General features: G+C 39.0%; 1 protein-coding gene across 2 annotated transcripts in view; it reads left to right on the top strand.

Annotated features, from left to right (window-relative positions):
* Positions 1-20,088, top strand: part of MID2 (midline 2) — a 191,609-nt gene that overhangs the window by 152,943 nt on the left and 18,578 nt on the right. The window contains exons 7-8 of one of the 2 annotated variants that reach the window (XM_054580379.1): positions 1,296-1,439; positions 15,801-15,962. In XM_054580379.1, the coding sequence (XP_054436354.1) occupies positions 1,296-1,439; positions 15,801-15,962 (306 nt within the window). The remainder of the gene's footprint in view (positions 1-1,295; positions 1,440-15,800; positions 15,963-20,088) is intronic. The other variant, XM_054580381.1, reaches the window with a different exon arrangement.

Below are 20,088 nucleotides of genomic sequence, written 5' to 3'. Positions count from 1 at the left end.
TTTTGTTGTGTTTATACTTTAAAATAATCTAAAAAAAGAGTATTTATAATTAAGATGCTTTTGTAATCTATAAAATGATACATGTATCTTTTTAGGTAGAACACACTTTAGTTAATGTAACAGAAAACAAAGATGATTTGTCAAATATATCTGGGGGCAGAATAAGTATACCACGCATACTTAAAGGTAAAAAACAAGAAGTTGCTGATGGATTTCTCCTTATGAGCCTATCAGTAATAGATTGTTACTTGTTACAGGGGTAGAACTCCGGTGACAATGATAGAATATTAGTGAGTGCTCCACATAGGTACAGATACCACTTAAATAGTTTTAAGGAAATTAAAGGATTAGCAAATTGGGAAGAAATATGTAAGAAATATCAGGCTTGTAGATAGTTTTCTAAAATGAGGGAACACAACCAACCTTTTAAAAATGCTGGCTACATTCAGGATTATTTGAATAATTATTTTATGAGGAAAATACACACATATAATAACTTTGTATGTGTAGTTATTTTTGTCAATACATTAAAATAACTGTCATTTATTGAACACCTACTATATGCCAGATACTGTATATTAATTTTATGTCATGAGTCCTTGCAACAAATCTATGATGTAATTATAATCTCTATTTTACAGATGGGGAAACACATATTATTTGCACTTGGTTACACTGCCAAACTTATTTTGAAATAAAAAGAAATAGGTTGTATGACCAGCAACAGTGAAAGGAAAAGAAATCAACAGAGACAAGAGGGAAGGAGGGAGGGGAACAGGGAAAGGGAAGGGAAGGGGAAAGTCAAGGAACATGTAGCAAGGACTTATGGACAAAACCAAAGGGGAAGAGCTGAGGGAGGGAAGGAGGGAGGGGGAAAGGGAAAATGGTAGGGGGGAGTCAGAGACAAATGTATTTAAAAAATAAATAAATAAATAAATAAATGCTTGGGGGAAAAAAGAAATAGGTTGAAGGTCATATGATAAAAAAAAAACAAACTGTGTGACCACTTTGACCTACTATTTACCTGTGTTTGTTTAGACAGCATAGACAATCAGTCATTCATCTCAATAACTTAGGCTTATATATTTGTCTAAAATATCTTTATCAGTGAAGCAAAAGTGAGTTGGGGGAACATGAGCTCTTAGCTCTTTGCTTTAAGTTGTGCTATGTGCAATCTAAAACTGTTTATTAAAATGTCTCCATGACATGTTGGGTTGGGCAGTATGAGTAATGATTGTAAAGTTCCAGAACAGAGAATGTGTTTTCCTTACCTTCTTTTCCACCTTTCCCTACAGCCCCAAACCCACCATCTATCCGAGAGGAACTCTGTACTGCCTCCCATGACACCATTACAGTCCACTGGATCTCGGATGATGAGTTCAGCATCAGCTCCTATGAGCTTCAGTACACCATATTCACTGGCCAGGCTAACTTCATCAGTAAGTCATGGTGTAGTTGGGGCCTGTGGCCAGAGATAAGGAAATGTAAGGAAGCAGTAAGCTGCTCAAGATTGGCCGGGGCGCCACGAGGCAAGTGTTTGTAAGACATGTTAGGTTGTTTAGAACAGTGTTTTGTAGACAGTGTAAGTTCCCCCAAGGCCTTGCAAAGGGCTTACTGAAGTGTTGCCTATCAGCAAGTTGTCTATTTTCTTGCAGGGAAGTCACTGGGGCCACTCCCATTTGTTTATGTAATTCTTAGCCTTTTGTCAGTTAATCCATGTCACCCCACTCCAAAGTCAGAACAGAGCTCATAATTTGTTCCTGGGTAGCTAAATCACCATCATTGCTAATCCTGTATGTGTGAACATCTCTATCCTTGACTCTTCTTCCACTTCATTATCATGGTAAAATACAATACATTATGTTCAAAGACTACTTACATCTTTTACCATATCCATTTGTGTATTAGTGAATATAGTGACAGGCCTCCTGCCTCTGACACTCTCCCCTTTATCCCTTCTACCTTTCCTCCAAGAATTACACCAAATATAAAACTGTGTCGGTGGGCCACAAAATGAAAGATGTTCAAAAAACAGTCATTTAGCTCTCACATTATGGTTTCACCTTCTGATGAATTGAAGTAAGAACTTAACTCATTGATTGCCAGACAAGAGGGTTTGAGGTGCAAGTTCTCCTCCATGCAATGGGGAAAAATGGAAATGAAAGCAGAATTAAAACTGGATTCAACATTGGAACTGATTCCAACCCTAAGTTTGCATCTGAATAGCTGCAAAATAGTATTTTCTTTTACCTGTGTGTTTATGATTCTGTTTCTGACTTCATAGGTTTGCATGAGAGGAGTTGTGAAATCCTCGCAATAGGCTTCCTTTTCCTGAACTGTGACAATTCTGGGCCACATATTGGGGTGGAGAGGTGAGAGGACATTTGGGGTCAAACGCTCAAAAACACTTGCCTCGTGCAGCTCCAGTCTAAGCCACTTTGCCCAGGTAGCTGTGATCTTGGGTGTTCCTGGGTGTTTTTTCAGTTTGTGAAGTCATAAGTTCTCAGGCCTTCCCAACATGCTGTTCTGCACTTGCCTCTCTTGTTCTGGAAAGTTTTAGAACCAGCAACTGTGCTTCTTCTTCCTGATTTTGGAAGAATGCTGATCTCTTGGAGTTGAGAATAAGTCCAAGAAGTGGCAAAGATCTAAAGGCTGTCACCTCTATTTTCAAGTATATATAGCTCTTTGTAAAGAAAAGCTTAAAGGATATTTCTTAATAGGAATAAGAACACAGCATCTTAGAATTCAAAGGGATGACCTTAGAAGTCAATTAATCTAATCTTCTCTTCTACCAGAAATGCAGCAGATTATCCTGTCTCTGATTGAACATTTCCAGTGATGGATCGCTCACTTCTAACAAAACAGCCCATTTAGTTGTTGTGCAGATATAAATAATTGTCAGTACTTCTTTATAACAGGTCTCATTCTTTCTCCTAGTAAATGAAGACAATAATACTTTACATGTATATTATGTTTTGCCATTTACAAACACTCCCATATACATAATCTCATTTAGTCCTCATGAGTTCTTACTTACCCTTATGAAATAGATGATATTAATTCTACTTTTTCGGTGAATAAACTGAGGCTCAAGTTTAGTGAGTTGTCCAAGGTCACAAAACTACAAGCTAATAGAGTCAAGATTTGAATCCAAGTCTCTCAGATTTCAAGCTTAATGCTCCTTGTATTAAACAAAAGCTACCAGTTAGTCCTCAGCCTACTCTTTCACGCTTCACTAACAACCCTAATCAATCTTTCACAGGGCAGTTCCTCAGATAATTTTAGGTAGCCTCGTGTCCCTTCTAAATTTTGTCTTTTCCAGGCTAAACATCCTCAGTTCTTCGAACTGCTTCTCATGTTTCAGACCCTTTACCATCCTAGTATCCTTCTTATGAACACACTCCTATTAGTCAAAATGCTTTATAAAATGTGGTTTGAAAAAAAATGAATACACTGCAAAAGTAGTCTGACCAGTGCAGGGGATAGTTGAATTATTTCTCTTGTGTATTAGCTCATACCACGCCCCTCCTGCTTGGAACATTTTTCTAAGAGTAGCCATATTGACTACAGAATGTTGGCTGAGCATATGATCAGCTGACATCCCTTTGAATTTTAAATCATATTACTATTCAATTGATTGTCTAAATGGAAATACAACAATTATATTCATTCCTATTACATTTTATCTGGTTAGCTTTGATTCCTCATTCCAGCCTACCAATATCCTTTTAAATCAAGATTCTGCCTTCCAATAGATTCACTTCCCCTCCCAGCCTGCCTGCCATGTCTTTCCTCTGATCATTGACAGAAAAGTGGAATAGGACTGGGACAATAGCAGACCATGAAGCGAAATTTTTTTATTTGAAAAAATAAATTAATTAATTAAAAAAAGAAAAAAAATATCTTTCTTCCTCATCAAACCTATCCCACCACACTCCTGTTCGAACATCAGTCAAAATTCTTTTCTTAAATATATTTTAAAGCATGTATTTTTATATTTTTAATTTATTTTTTCATTCAAATACATTTGTCTCCGCCTTCTCACCACCACTTTCCCCTGCTCTCCCTCCCCGATCTCCCTCCCTCAGTCCTTCCCCACTTTGGCTTTGTCCATGAGTCCTTCATATACATTCCTTGAACTGACCCATCCCTTCCCTTTCCCCACCCACACCCCCCTCCTTCTTGCTTGACTCTGTTGGTTTCTTTTTTCTTTCAATGTCACTGGTCATATTATCCCTGCATTTTTGTTTTGTTGTTTACGTTCCACTTATAGGTGAGATCATATGGTATTTGTCTTACACCCCCTGGCTTATTTCGCTTAGCATAATGCTCTCTAGTTCGATCCATGCTGTCATGAAGTTTAGTAGTTCTTTTCTTCTTTCTGCTGCATAGCATTCCATAGTGTAATGTACGATAATTTTTTAATCCAATCATCTCCTGAAGGGCATTTAGGTTGCTTCCAACACTTGGCTATTGTAAATTGTGCTGCTATGAACATTGGGGTGCTTAGGTATTTTTGAATTGGCGTTTTGGGGTTCTTAGGGGATAGTCCAGGCAGGGAAATCACTGGAACAAAAGGCTGTTCCATTTTCAGCATTTTGAGGAAATTCCACACTGCTTTCCACAATGGAGGCACTAGTCTGCATTCCCACCAACAGGGTACTAGGGTCCCCTTTTCTCCACAGCCTCGCCGGCACCTGTTGTTTGTTGACCTGTTTATGAGGGCCATTCTGACCAGTGTGAGGTGGTACCTCATAGTGGTTTTGATCTGCATTTCCCTGATGGCTAGTGATGCTGAGCATCCTTTCAAATGTCTCTGGGCCCTCTGTATCTCCTCCTTGGAAAAGCGTCTGCCAGGTCCTTTGCCCATTTTTTGATTGGATTCTTTGTCTACTTGGAGTGGAGTCGCGTGAGTTCTTTACATATCTTGGAGATCAAACCTCTATCTGATGAATCATTAGCAAATATATTTTCCCATATGGTTGGCTCCCTTTTCATTTTGCTGATGTTTTCTTTCGCCATGCAGAAGCTTCTTATTTTGATGAGGTCTCACTTGTTTATTCTTTCCTTTATGTCCCTTGCTTTAGGAAACATATCAGTGAAAAAATTGCTGCGTGGGATATCTGAGAGTTTCCTGCCAATGTTCTCCTCTAGGACTTTGATGGTGTTGCGACTTATATTTAAGTCTTTTATCCATCTAGAGTTTATTTCTCTGTATCGTGTTAGCTGATGATCCAATTTCAATTTTTTGCATGTGGCCGTCCAGCTCTCCCAACACCATTTGTTGAAGAGGCTATTATGGCTCCATTTTATGCTTCTGCCCCCTTTGTCAAATATTAGATGCCCATAGAGACCTGGGCTTATTTCTGGGCTTTGTATTCTGTTCCACTGGTCTATGGGTCTGTTCGTGTGCCGGTACCAGATCATTTTGAGTATACGGGCTTTGTAGTAGAGTTGATGTCCGGTATTGTGATCCCTCCTACTTAGTTTTTCTTTCTCAAAATTGCTGCAGCTATTCAGGATCGTTTATGGTCCCCTATACATTTTTGAAATGTCTGTTCTATTTCTGTGAAATATGTCATTGGTATCGTAATAGGGATTGTGTTGAATCTATAAATTGCTTTGGGTAGTATGGACATTTTGATGATATTAATTCTTCCAATCCATGAGCACGGTATATGCTCCCATTTATTTGTGTTTTCCTTCATATCTTTCTTCAATGTTGTGTAGTTTTCCGCATACAGGTCTTTTACCTCCTTGGTTAAATTTATTCCTAGGTACTTTATTTTTCTTGTTGCTATATCGAATGGTATTTTTTTCTGACTTCTTCTTCATCTATTATATTTCTGGTGAACAAAAATGGCTTTGATTTCTGAATATTGACTTTGTATCCTGCTGTTTTGCCAGATTCACTTACTAGATAGAGTAGTTTTTTTGATGGAGTCTACAGGGTTCTCTATGTACACTATCATGTCATCTGCAAACAATGACAGTTTTATTTCCTCCTTTCCTATTTGGATGCCTTTTATTTCTTTTTCTTGTCTGACTGCTGTGGCTAGGACTTTCAATAAGATGTTGAAAAGATGTGGTGAAAGAGGACATCCTTGTCGTGTTCCCGATCTTAGCGGGAAAGCTTTTAGTTTTTGCCCATTGAGTATGATGTTGGCTGTACCTTTTTCATATATGGCCTTTATTATGTTGAGGAATGCCCCATTGATTCCGATTTTGTGAGTGTTTTGATCATAAAAGGGTGCTGTACCTGACTGAATGCTTTTTCTGCGTCTATCGAGATGATCGTGTGGTTTTTGTCTTTTCGTTTATTTATACGATGTGTTACGTTTATTGACTTGCGTATATTGAACCATCCCTGCATCCCTGGGATGTATCCCACTTGATCCGGGTGGATAATCTTTCTAATGTATTGCTGGATGTGGTTTGCCAGTATGTTGTTGAGGATTTTAGCATCTACGTTCATCAGTGAAATTGGCCTATAGATTTCTTTCTTTGTAGGGTCTTTATCTAGTTTTGGGATTAGGGTGATGCCTCATAAAAAGACTCTGGGAGTCTTCCCTCCTCTTCGATTTCTTGGAATAGTCTGAGAAGGACAGGGGCTAGCTCTTCCTTAAATGTTTTGTAAAATTCTCCTATGAAACCGCCCGGCCCAGGGCTTTTCTGTGCCTGGAGTTTCTTTATGACTGCTTCAATTTCCCCAGCTGTTATCGGTCTGTTCAAGCTTTCTGTTTCCTCCTAATTCAGTGTTGGAAGATTATACTCTTCCAGAAATGTGTCCATTTCATCAAGGTTTTCAAATTTATTGGCATATAATTGTTCATAATAGTTTCTTACAATCCTTTGTATTTCTGTGGTATCAGTTGTTATTTCTCCTCTTTCATTTCTGATATTATTTATTTGGGTCCTCTCCCCTTTTTTTTCTTGATGAGTCTGCTTAAAGGCTTGACGATTTTATTTCTCTATTCAGAGAACCAGCACCCAGATTCATTGATCCTTTGAATTGTTCTTTTCGTTTCTATGTCATTCAGTTCTGCTCTAATCTTGATTATTCTTTCCTTCTACTTGTTCTGGGATTTATTTGTTGTTGTTTCTCCAGTTCTTGAAGTTGTAGTGTTAGGTCTTTTATTTGAAATGCATCTATCTTTTTTAGGTAAGCCTGTAATCCTATGAACTTCCCTCTCAGGACTACCTTCGCTGTGTCCCATACGTTTTTGACTGTTGTATGTTCATTTTCATTTGTTTCCAGAAATTTTTTGATTTCTTCTCTTATCTCATTATTGACCCATTCATTGTTTAATCGTCTACTGTTCATTCTCCATGAGTTTGCACATTTTTGAAGTTTCTCTTTGAGGTTGATTTCCAGTTTCAAGCCCTTGTGTTCTGTGAAAAAGTTTGGTATTATTTCAATTTTCCTGAATTTGCTGAGGCTTGCTTTGTGTCCTATCATGTGGTCTATCTTTGAAAAACTTCCATCAGCATTTGAAAAGAATGTGTGTTTTGCCTCTTGGGGATGTAAGATTCTCTATATTTCAGTTAAGTCCATTTGATTCAGTGCGTCATTCAGCTCCACGATATCCTTGTTGATGTTTTGTTTGGAAGATGTGTCCATTTTTGACAGTGGGGTGTTGAAATACCCTACTATCAGTGTGTTGCTGTCTATATCTTTTTTGAAGTTGTCCAAGGTTTTCCTTATGTATTTGGGTGCTCCTATGTTGGGTGCGTATAAGTTTGCAATGTTTATGTCTTCTTGATAGATTCTTCCTTTAAGTATTATAAAGTGTCCCTCTGGGTCTCTTTTTATGGCCTTTGTTTTGAAATCTATTTTGTCTGATATAAGTATTGCAACCTCTGCTTTCTTCTCTTGTCCATTTGCTTGGAATATTTTTTTTCCATTCCTTTACTTTCAATCTGTGTAGGTCTTTTGTTCTGAGGTGGGTCTCTTGTAGGCAGCATATGTGCGGGTCATGTTTTCTTATCCATTCGGCTATCCTGTGTGTTTAGATTGGGGCATTTAGTCCATTTACATTGAGAGTTATGACTGATAGAAACCTATTCATTTTTCCTCTTTGTATCTGTATTTTTCTCTTTTTCGCTCTTTTTCTTCATCTTCTTAACCAGTCCCTTTAGCATATGTTGTAGTGCTGGTTTGGTAGAGATGTATTCTTTTAGCCTTCTTTTGTCTGGGAAACTCCTTATTTCACTGTCTCTTTTAATTGTGAGCCTTGCTGGGTAGAGCAGCCTTGGTTGTAGGCCCTTGCTTTTCATTACCTGGAGTATTTGTTGCCATTCCCTTCTGGCTTGTAGTGTTTCTGTTGAGAAGTCAGCTCCTAGGCTTATCTGGGCCCCCTTGTATGTTACTTTCTCCTTCTCCCTTGCTGCCTTGAGGATTCTCTTTGTCTGTGATAGTTGTCATTTTAATGATGATGTGTCTTGGAGTGGGCCTCCTTGGGTCCCTCTTGAGTGGGGTCCTCTGTGCCTCCTGGATCCATGAGACCTTTTCTCTCGTCAATTTGGGGGAATTTTCCATCATTACTTTTTCAAAGAGGTTCTCTATCCTTTGCTCCTCTTCTTCTCCTTCTGGTATCCCTATTATACGGATATTTTTACGTTTCAGGTTGTCCTGCATTACCCTAAATATCTCTTCATTCTTTTGGATTCTTTTTTCCATTTATTGTTCTTTCTGGGAGCTTTTTTCTACCTTATCCTCCATCGCACTGATTCAATCCTCGGCTTCATCCAGCCTGCTTTTTATTCCTTCTACTGTGTTCTTCAATTCAGAAATGGTATTCTTCCTGTCCTCGTGTGTCTTCTTGATAGTTTCTATGTCCTTTTCCGGGTTGATATAGTGTGCTGTAAGATCCTGATAGTTTCTCTGCAGTTTCTCATAGTTATCTTTGAGCTGGCTGAGCTCATTGAGCTTCCTTGGAGCCGTTGTTTTGAATTCAATATATGAATTCTGTGGGGATTCCCCTTTTCCACTCATTTGGGGAGAACTTCTTTTCCTTCTCTTCTTTGTGAGAGTCTATTAATTAATTATCTAATTTATTTATATTTGCTTCTGCTTCATTTGATCTGTCTAGATTTCTTGGCTTTGTAGATTAAACTTCTATGGTAGTAGGTGGGTTATTTATTTATTTATTTATTTGTCTTTACTTTTCTTTCTGGGTCTGCCTCTGATGATGTCAGTTGTTGACCGTATCTGACCTTGGGTCGTTTGTTTGAGCCTTCCAGGAATCTACTGTCTATGTCTTATTCCTGCTTTGGGCAGCTTTGTGACCCCTTAGGTCAGGGATCCACTATTTCTGTGGATCGCTCTGCACTTTCACACCAGTTCTTTGAGCGCCTTCGCCCCTGCCAGGGATCAGCGGACTCGCCTGACCTTGGGCTCTCCTGGCACCAGGCACAGGCTCCGGCACTGGTCAGTTTAGGGTTTTCTATTGTGTTCTTTCCCCACTTTTGGGTCTCTGGTGGTTTGGCCTGCCCACGCAAAATGGAGACTACGGAAATGGGAAGAAGTCAGCTCCGGGACACTCTTGGTAATCCTCTCTCCATTGTCCCCAGAAGGGTCTGTGGGCAGCTCTGTGTCCCCTTCAACTAGGGATCCACTATTTCTGCGGACCGTAATTGCAAGCCTTCTGGCTCCTGTGCCACTTCCGCCTCTTTGGTATGCGGCCTGCCTGCACAAATGGGGACTACGGAATGGGAAGGGACTCTGCTCTGGGGATCTCAGAAATTCCCCCAGTTGTTTCCTCAACCCCTCCATCTCCTCTCTCCTCAAGGGTCTCTATGCAACTGTGTGTCCCCTTTGGCCAGGGATCCTCTATTTCTTCCATCCAGTCTGCACTCATTCCACATGCCCACAAGCTGTGTGCGGAGCACACAAAAGGCAGGTTAATTGATTCTCTTATGCCTGGGTGAGGTGGTAGCTGCAGAGTGAGAGTCGAGTTATCACTGGGGCTCCACTAGCCACTGTCTCTGTTCTCTTCACAAATCTTTCCTTGCCAATCATTCCTCAGGCACCAGCCCACTCTTTTGCCGCCTCTACGCAGAGATCAAGGAAGGCAGCTGCCACTGCAAGTTTTCGCGTTGACCCTTTAAATGTCTCTTTGCATCTCCAGCCACCTGTCTCTGGCAGAGAACACCCTAGTTTTTCATGGTTGCATTTTGTCTGTGTGTTTTCGTGGTTTCAGCTGCTGTAGTCTAGAGGTCCCTGTTTATGATTCAGACCCTCTCCTTCTCAGGGGGAGCCAACTGGCCCTTTCAATGTCCCTCTGGTGCTGGTGTCCGTGGGCATCCAGCCCACCCACTCAAACCCCTCCTGCACTTCTCACCAGTTGGGATGTGTGAGAGTTGATTCCACTGTCTGTCTGCGGCTCCAAAGCTCCTCTCCCTCTATCATTCCATTGTTTTCCAGGTGATTTCTCTACTATTTAGTCGCAATTCCACTTGGGTCTTGGGAAGCGGTCAGCTTGACTCCTCTGCCATCTTTTTTCTGCATATTTCCCATCTAGTTTTTAAAGGTTTTTAAATCATGTTTACTCTATCACAATTGTCTCAATTTATCCCCCTCTACCCTCTCCACCCATACCCCCACCCCTGCTCCCACAGTCAATTCCCACTCTGTTGTCCATGTCCATGTGTCATTCATATATGTTCTTTACTAGTCCCTTCCCCTTCTTTCCACCATTATCCTCTTTCCCCATCCCCTCTGGTCACTTTCAGTCTACTCAATGTTCCCGTGCCTGTGGTTTATTTTGATTGTTAGTTTATGTTGCTGAACAGATTCCACTTATAGGTGAGATCATATGGTATTTGTCTTTCACCAACTGGATGATTTCCCTTAGCATAATATTCTCCAGTTCCATCCATGTTGTCACAAATGGTAGGAGTTCAATCTTTCTGTCTTTCATTCTTTCTTTCTTCTTTCTTTCTTTTTTAAATGCATATTGATTTTATTTATTTTTTAAATGTCAAAGTAAATTATAAAATAGTAAAAAATTTAAAACCATTATAAGGTCTCAGCAATTGAAACAAAGTGACACTAGCACAGAAATAATCGAGTAGATCAATGAAATGAAATGAGCATTCAGGAAACAAATGTGTGTATGTGTGTATTCTGTCTAACAATGTAATAAATAATTAAATCGGTATTTCAAATCCATGGGGAAAATAAGACTAATTCAACAAATAAGGTGCATGAACCACTAATACTTGAACGAAAACAAATATAAAGCCCTATTTCACAAATTATATAAGAAATATTCAGGTGAGTTAAAAATTAATATGTAGAATCTAATGAGTTTTAGGAGAAAATACAAACGAATATTTTTCTTACCCTGAAGTAAAATATTCAAACCCAGGAGTTATAAAGTAAAATATTGACAATATAACTATATTAAACATTTAAGACTATATAGTAATATACATATAAAAAATTAAAGGACAAGTAATAGAATGGAAAGTATTTGTGAAACATCTAAAAAAGGGTTAATAGTTATTTTTGTTTTTATTTTTTTAGGGAAAAAAATTCCACAAGCCTTTAATAGATAAATGAATAAAGAATACCAAAACATCATTTAAAGCTTTTTTTTTTGAAATAATAGAAATAGGCAATAAATACACAAAAACAGGTTTAGTTTCAACAAATAATAAAAGAACAATTGAAATAACACATCATTGTCACAATCAGATTAATATGTACTAAAAATATTGCTAATATCAAGTATTGGCAAATGTGAAAGGAACTCAGTATTCATAGACTCTCTTCATCTTGAAGCAGTCCCTTGAGCATATTTTGCAGTGCTGGTTTGGTGGAGGTGTATTATTTTAGCCTTCTTTTGTCTGGGAATCTCTTTATTTCACCTTCCATTTTAATTCAAAGCCTTTCTGAGTAGAGGAGTCTTTTGGCTGTAGGCCTTGGCTTTTCATTACTTTGAATATTTCTTTCCATTCTCTCCAGGTTTGCAATGTTTCTGTTGAGAAGTCAGCTGCTAGCTGTATCGGGGCTCCCTTGTATTTTACTACCTCTTTCTCCCTGGCTGCTTTTAGGATTCTCTGTTCGTCTTTGATTTTTGCCATTTTAATTATGATGTGTCTTGGAATGGGCCTCATTGGTTTCCCCTTGAATGGGACCCTCTGTGCCTCCTGGACTTTGTGACTTTTTCTCTCTTCCAATTAGGGAAGTTTTCCATCATTACTTTTTCAAACAGGTTCTGTATCCCTTCCTCACCCCCTTCTCCTTCTGGTATCCCTATTATACAGATATTATTACCTTTCAGGTTGTCCTGCATTACCCTCAGTGTCTCTTTTCTTTTTGAGTCTTTGTTTCATTTTCTTGCTCTTTCTGCGAGCTTTCCACTACCTTGTCCTCCAGCTCGCTGATTCGATCCTCTGCCTCATCTAGCCTGCTTTTGATTCCTTCTACTGTGTTCTTCAATTCAGAAATCATATCCTTCATTTCCTCTTGCCTCTTATCAGTAATTTCTATGTCCTTTTTCAGGCTGATATAGTTTGCAGTAAGTTCCTCGTCGTTTCCCTTTTTTTTTTTTTTTTTTTTTTTTTTTTTTTTGTAATTCTCTCTGAGCTCACTGAGCTCATTGAGCTTCCTTATAACCGTTGTTTGGAACTCAATATCTGATACTTGCCTCTATTTCATTTAGTTCTCTTTTTAGGGCTTCCTCCTTTCCCTTCAAGTGGGGTGTATGTTTTTATCTTCCCATTACTTGTGAGACTCTTCTTTTTTGCTTTTGCTTCTTATATTGATCTGTCTTAATTTCCTGACTTTGTGGTGTGAACTTCTATGGTAGGAGAACACTGTTTTTACTTTTTAGATCTGCCTCTGATAATGTCAGAAGTTGTCCCTGTCTGACCTTAGGCAGTGTGTTCGAGACTTCTAGGATTCTACTGTCTGTGGCTGTCTCCTTCAGTTCTTAATCTAGTCACTCTGCACTCAGCAGACTGATTAGACAGCACAGGGTGGGACGGAATCCCACCTGGAGGGTGCTGTTATTGGGTCCTCTGACACTGCTGCCACTCAGGGGGTGTTGTCTCTGCCTGACCAAGCTAGATGCTGCCGCATGAGGGAGGAGTCAGCACCGAGATCTCCCAGGCTCCTCTCTCAGTTCTCTCCCCAAAACCTTCTTCCCCTGTCTCTCCTCAGGCATCTCTAGCCCACTCTGTCCCCGTCTTTGCCAGAGACCAGGGTAAGTGGCTGCAAATAAAAGCTTATATGTTGGCCCTTTAAATAGCTCTTTGCATTTCCAGCTGCCTGTCTCTGTCAGAAAGCAACTGTGCCACTTTTCACAATTGGCTATTTTCTGTTTACTTTCTGGGCTGTGGTGCTGTAGGCTGGAGATTCCCGCTTTTGGTTTAGACCCCGCTCTTCTCACAGGGATCCAACTGGCCCTTTCAGTATCCTTCTCATGCTGCTTCCCATGGGTGCCCCGCCTGCCTTCTTGAGTCTCTACCACACTCCTTACCACTTAGATTGCACTAAAGCTGATTCTTCTGTCTCCGAGGTTGTAAGGCTCCTCTCTCACTATTGTTCAGTTGTTTGTTCCAGGTGATTTCTCCACAATTTAGTTGCAATTCAAGGTTGGTCCTGGGAGGAGATCAGTGTGACTTCCACTCACACCTCCACCATCTTGATTCTCCTCTCACAGGATCTTTCTTGTCTTTCCCCATTCCATATTTATATGTTCCATCTTCAACAATGAGAATCCTGGCTTACAACATTAATACAAGTACTCATTTGTTCACTCCCATAGTATATCAACAATAGTTTCAGAATTTGCTTTGCCCATACCACTATAAAAACAAACAATAGTTCAAGACTTGTTTGCGATTCTCCTCCTGCCCCCATCCTTTGGTGTGGTTATTTTGCATTTGAAATACAGTTGAAATGCAAATGTATTGCAGTTTGCCTACTGTTTTAGTCCTCACCCTTCCCAGTTATATTGATTTCATTTTAATTTTTGAATTTAGAAAACAACAATGTGTTTCCAAAAGGCGAAACTATACAAAAAAAGATATACTCAGAGAAATGTCATTCTCTCCCATGTCCTTTTAATCCTGTACCTCCCACCCCCATTCCTTGTAGGTAACCAACTTCATTATTTTGTGGTTTTTCCTTTCAGTTGTTATTGTTTTATAGCTCCAGGCACATGTATGCATGCTTTCTTATTTGTCTTTCTTTCTTGAAAAATGTTAGTATATTATATATAGGCTTTTATATAATTTGCTTTATTCATTTAACAATGTACCCTGGACATTATTGTATATCAGTTCATAGAGATCATCCTCACACTTTTTTACTACTGCACAATACTTCATTGTGAAATCTGTTTTGTCTTGTATTGTTAGGAGTGTATCTGGAAGATCATATATTTCCCTCTTTGTATTAAAATTCCACATGCAGTTTATGATTCATACTATGCATTGATACATAGACAGCCGAACCCTCAAACATTGTCCCTGGTTCTTATCCTTTATTGTCTTTTCCTAAGAATCATTGAGCATTTCCACCAATTATTCTTCTTTTTATAGCATATCTATTTGCCCTCCATTGTGCTTCTTTTTCTAGCTTTAATTTAGAATGTTTATACTTCCTCCTCAAATTAATTATATACCCTTCATCAGATTACTTTCAAAAAATTAACTTGTTTTTATTTTCAAGCTCACTTACACCCTTTACTACAGCTACATAGAAGTGACTAAATTCACCACTGGTTTTCATTGCCCTTTCCTTTCTAACCGCTGATATAATTGTGTTTAAATAGCAGTAAACTCACTGAAAACAAGATAACAGAAGAAACATAGGTAATCCACAAATATCTATATATGTGTACATCCAAATGCACATTTTAATTGTGTATATTTTTTCTCTGTTTAAGTCAATATTTATGGTCTAAAGAGTTTCAAAATCAAGTATATAGATCTCTGATCCTTTTCCCTACTTTGGAGGAAAGAAGATTCCAGACAATATTGTGTTTCTGGGCCATCCAACCTCAAATGACTATTCAAATCAGAACCAGGAAGGGATAAAACTGTAGTGTCAAGTGAAGATATATTTTGTTTTGGTTATCCTATCACCACTTTGGCTTCCTTGTGATACCTTTGAGCCCAACTAGTCTTGGAAGTAAGAGTGAGAATGAGGTGAGAGTGTTGAGTCATAAGCCCTGAAAGAGTTGTTACCTTACAGTGACAGCAAAACATTGTTTTTCACCCTATGGCTTGTGATGTAGTGGAGTATTAAAGGGACTGGGGTTTTACTGTCAGTACCATTACCAGGTATCTGTGGCCCAGGGCAAGTTACTTTTCTTCTATCCATTTGTTTCTCGTTTGTGAAATGAGGGAAAATATGGGTCTAGGTGTCCTTTCATTTTGAGGTTCAGTGTTCCTATTCTCTACACAGGACTGCTCTATCCATACGAGGCCAGACTCAGTTCTCAGAGGATTGGAGCTTTGTGGAAAAAAAATCTTGAAACTCCATAAAAGAGATTATTCTATGATTTTATAGAGTAGTTTTTCCTATATTGTTTGGAATAAAATTGAAGTAACCTAACTTTTGCTAGTGGTTGCATTCAATTATTAGAAACAAGTTACCAGGCATGAATTTGGCTCTATGGGAGGAAGGAAGCACAGGAGGTTCATATCACTGTGTCTTCCAGGAGTCATAAGAAAACAAAATAAAATTCACTTTTGAGGGGCTTGTGATGAATTTTCAGTGTGTTTCTCATCCTATTTCTATAACTTGCTGGTTAATGTCCTTCTGTTTCCACATATTGCAGGCCTGTATAATTCGGTGGATAGCTGGATGATTGTGCCCAACATTAAGCAGAACCATTACACAGTACATGGACTCCAGAGTGGGACACGCTACATCTTCATTGTTAAAGCCATAAACCAAGCAGGAAGCCGGAACAGTGAACCTACCCGACTGAAAACAAACAGTAGGTTACAGTGATTCTGAAAGGAGACATCAGAAACCCCTTTGTACTAGGGAATACACTTAGCTTGAGCAGACATCTGCAGCTGTGCAAGACAGCAGAGGCCTGGGATAGAGGAGCTTTACTGTTGCAGTTTGTGCTTTGGTTAAGGGGTTTGTTCAAGGGCTTGGAATATATGTGGACACAGATATACATGGGATACCTTGGTGGCGTGCAAAAATGTTAGTGAAGAGTTTTTCGCTGCATACCACCCTCAAGCTTGGGGGACAGATGGGTAAAAAAATACTACACACATGTGCCACTCAACAATGGGGAAACATTTTGAGAAATGAATCATTAGGTGATTTTTTTGTTGTTTGAATATTATTGAGTATACTTACATAAACCCAGATGGTATAGCCTGCTCCACACCTAGGCTATATGGAATACCACTGTCCTATATGTGATTGATCATTAAGTGAAATATCATTATGTGGATCATGACTATATTTGTGATAATCTGGTAAAATCCAACTTCAGAGAAGCCATACTTGTTAGGAATGTTTTTGACTGCAAGTGACAGAAAATTCAACTAACAGCATAACAAATAGTTATTTGTTAGTAGCTTAAACAAAGTATATTTTCTTTGTCTTCTTAACATAGCAAGAGGCCTGAAGGTAGGGCTCTTGCAGAAGTTCTGTGATATTGTAAAAGTCCCAGGCTCCTCCTTTTCTGTATTGGATTTTTGCAACATGGTCACACTATGGCCAATACAAACTCTAGATGTCATATTTTATTTGTTTGATTGTTTGTTTATTTCAAATACATTTGTTTCTGCCTTCCCCCCACCACTTTCCCTTGCCCCCTACACCCTCTCCCTCCCTCAATCCTTCCCCTTTGGTTTTGTCCATGAGTCCTTATTATATGTTCCTTGACTTTCCCCTTCCCTTCCTTTTCCCCCAACCTCCCCTTCCCTCTTGTCTCTGTTGGTTTATTTCCTTTCAGTGTTACTGGTCTTATTTTCCCTGCATCTTTGTACTGTTGGTTAGGTTCCAACTATAGGTGAGATCTTTTGGTAGTTGTATTTTGCCCCCAGCTTATTTCACTTAGCATAATGCTCTCTAGTTCGATCCATGCTGTCATGAAGTTTAGTAGTCCTTTTTTTGTTTCTGCTGCATACTATTCCATTATGTAAATGTACAATAATTTTTTAATCCAATCATCTACTGATGGGCATTTAGGTTGCTTCCAACAATTGGCTATTGTAAATTGTGCTGCTATGAACATTGGGGTGCATAGGTTTTTTTGAATTGGTGTTTTGGGGTTCTTAGGGTATAGTCCCAGCAAGGGAATCACTGGATCAAAAGGCAGTTCCATTTTCAGCTTTTTGAGGAAATTCCACACTGCTTTCTACAATGGCTGCACCAGTCTGCATTCCCACCAACAGGGTACTAGGGTCCCCCTTTCTCCACAGCCTTGCCAGAACCTGTTTATGATGGCCATTCTGACCGGTGTGAGACGGTAACTCATTGTGGTTTTGATCTGCATTTCCCTGATGGCTAGTGATGCTGAGCATCCTTTCAAATGTCTCTGGGCCCTCTGTATCTCCTCCTTGGAAAAGCGTCTGCCAGGTCCTTTGCCCATTTTTACACTGGATCATTTGTCTACTTGGAGTGGAGTCGAGTGAGTTCTTTACATATCTTGGAGATCAAACCTCTATCTGATGAATCATTAGCAAATATATTTTCCCATATGGTTGGCTCCCTTTTCATTTTGCTGATGTTTTCTTTCGCCATGCAGAAGCTTCTTATTTTGATGAGGTCTCACTTGTTTATTCTTTCCTTTAAATCCCTTGCTTTAGGAGACATATCAGTGAAAAAATTGCTGCGTGGGATATCTGAGAGTTTCCTGCCAATGTTCTCCTCTAGGACTTTGATGGTGTTGCGACTTATATTTAAGTCTTTTATCCATCTAGAGTTTATTTCTCTGTATCGTGTTAGCTGATGATCCAATTTCAATTTTTTGCATGTGGCCGTCCAGCTCTCCCAACACCATTTGTTGAAGAGGCTATTATGGCTCCATTTTATGCTTCTGCCCCCTTTGTCAAATATTAGATGCCCATAGAGACCTGGGCTTATTTCTGGGCTTTCTATTCTGTTCCACTGGTCTATGGGTCTGTTCGTGTGCCGGTACCAGATCATTTTGAGTATACGGGCTTTGTAGTAGAGTTGATGTCCGGTATTGTGATCCCTCCTACTTAGTTTTTCTTTCTCAAAATTGCTGCAGCTATTCAGGATCGTTTATGGTCCCCTATACATTTTTGAAATGTCTGTTCTATTTCTGTGAAATATGTCATTGGTATCGTAATAGGGATTGTGTTGAATCTATAAATTGCTTTGGGTAGTATGGACATTTTGATGATATTAATTCTTCCAATCCATGAGCACGGTATATGCTCCCATTTATTTGTGTTTTCCTTCATATCTTTCTTCAATGTTGTGTAGTTTTCCGCATACAGGTCTTTTACCTCCTTGGTTAAATTTATTCCTAGGTACTTTATTTTTCTTGTTGCTATATCGAATGGTATTTTTTTCTGACTTCTTCTTCATCTATTATATTTCTGGTGAACAAAAATGGCTTTGATTTCTGAATATTGACTTTGTATCCTGCTGTTTTGCCAGATTCACTTACTAGATAGAGTAGTTTTTTTGATGGAGTCTACAGGGTTCTCTATGTACACTATCATGTCATCTGCAAACAATGACAGTTTTATTTCCTCCTTTCCTATTTGGATGCCTTTTATTTCTTTTTCTTGTCTGACTGCTGTGGCTAGGACTTTCAATAAGATGTTGAAAAGATGTGGTGAAAGAGGACATCCTTGTCGTGTTCCCGATCTTAGCGGGAAAGCTTTTAGTTTTTGCCCATTGAGTATGATGTTGGCTGTACCTTTTTCATATATGGCCTTTATTATGTTGAGGAATGCCCCATTGATTCCGATTTTGTGAGTGTTTTGATCATAAAAGGGTGCTGTACCTGACTGAATGCTTTTTCTGCGTCTATCGAGATGATCGTGTGGTTTTTGTCTTTTCGTTTATTTATACGATGTGTTACGTTTATTGACTTGCGTATATTGAACCATCCCTGCATCCCTGGGATGTATCCCACTTGATCCGGGTGGATAATCTTTCTAATGTATTGCTGGATGTGGTTTGCCAGTATGTTGTTGAGGATTTTAGCATCTACGTTCATCAGTGAAATTGGCCTATAGATTTCTTTCTTTGTAGGGTCTTTATCTAGTTTTGGGATTAGGGTGATGCCTCATAAAAAGACTCTGGGAGTCTTCCCTCCTCTTCGATTTCTTGGAATAGTCTGAGAAGGACAGGGGCTAGCTCTTCCTTAAATGTTTTGTAAAATTCTCCTATGAAACCGCCCGGCCCAGGGCTTTTCTGTGCCTGGAGTTTCTTTATGACTGCTTCAATTTCCCCAGCTGTTATCGGTCTGTTCAAGCTTTCTGTTTCCTCCTAATTCAGTGTTGGAAGATTATACTCTTCCAGAAATGTGTCCATTTCATCAAGGTTTTCAAATTTATTGGCATATAATTGTTCATAATAGTTTCTTACAATCCTTTGTATTTCTGTGGTATCAGTTGTTATTTCTCCTCTTTCATTTCTGATATTATTTATTTGGGTCCTCTCCCCTTTTTTTTCTTGATGAGTCTGCTTAAAGGCTTGACGATTTTATTTCTCTATTCAGAGAACCAGCACCCAGATTCATTGATCCTTTGAATTGTTCTTTTCGTTTCTATGTCATTCAGTTCTGCTCTAATCTTGATTATTCTTTCCTTCTACTTGTTCTGGGATTTATTTGTTGTTGTTTCTCCAGTTCTTGAAGTTGTAGTGTTAGGTCTTTTATTTGAAATGCATCTATCTTTTTTTAGGTAAGCCTGTAATCCTATGAACTTCCCTCTCAGGACTACCTTCGCTGTGTCCCATACGTTTTTGACTGTTGTATGTTCATTTTCATTTGTTTCCAGAAATTTTTTGATTTCTTCTCTTATCTCATTATTGACCCATTCATTGTTTAATCGTCTACTGTTCATTCTCCATGAGTTTGCACATTTTTGAAGTTTCTCTTTGAGGTTGATTTCCAG

Source organism: Pteronotus mesoamericanus, unplaced genomic scaffold (genome assembly GCF_021234165.1).
Source record: "Pteronotus mesoamericanus isolate MK-2021 breed Mesoamerican mustached bat unplaced genomic scaffold, CSHL_Meso_final contig_58, whole genome shotgun sequence".
Lineage (NCBI taxonomy): Eukaryota > Metazoa > Chordata > Mammalia > Chiroptera > Mormoopidae > Pteronotus > Pteronotus mesoamericanus.
The sequence above is the reverse complement of the archived record's forward strand: the minus strand, read 5'-3'. Positions and strand labels throughout refer to the sequence as shown.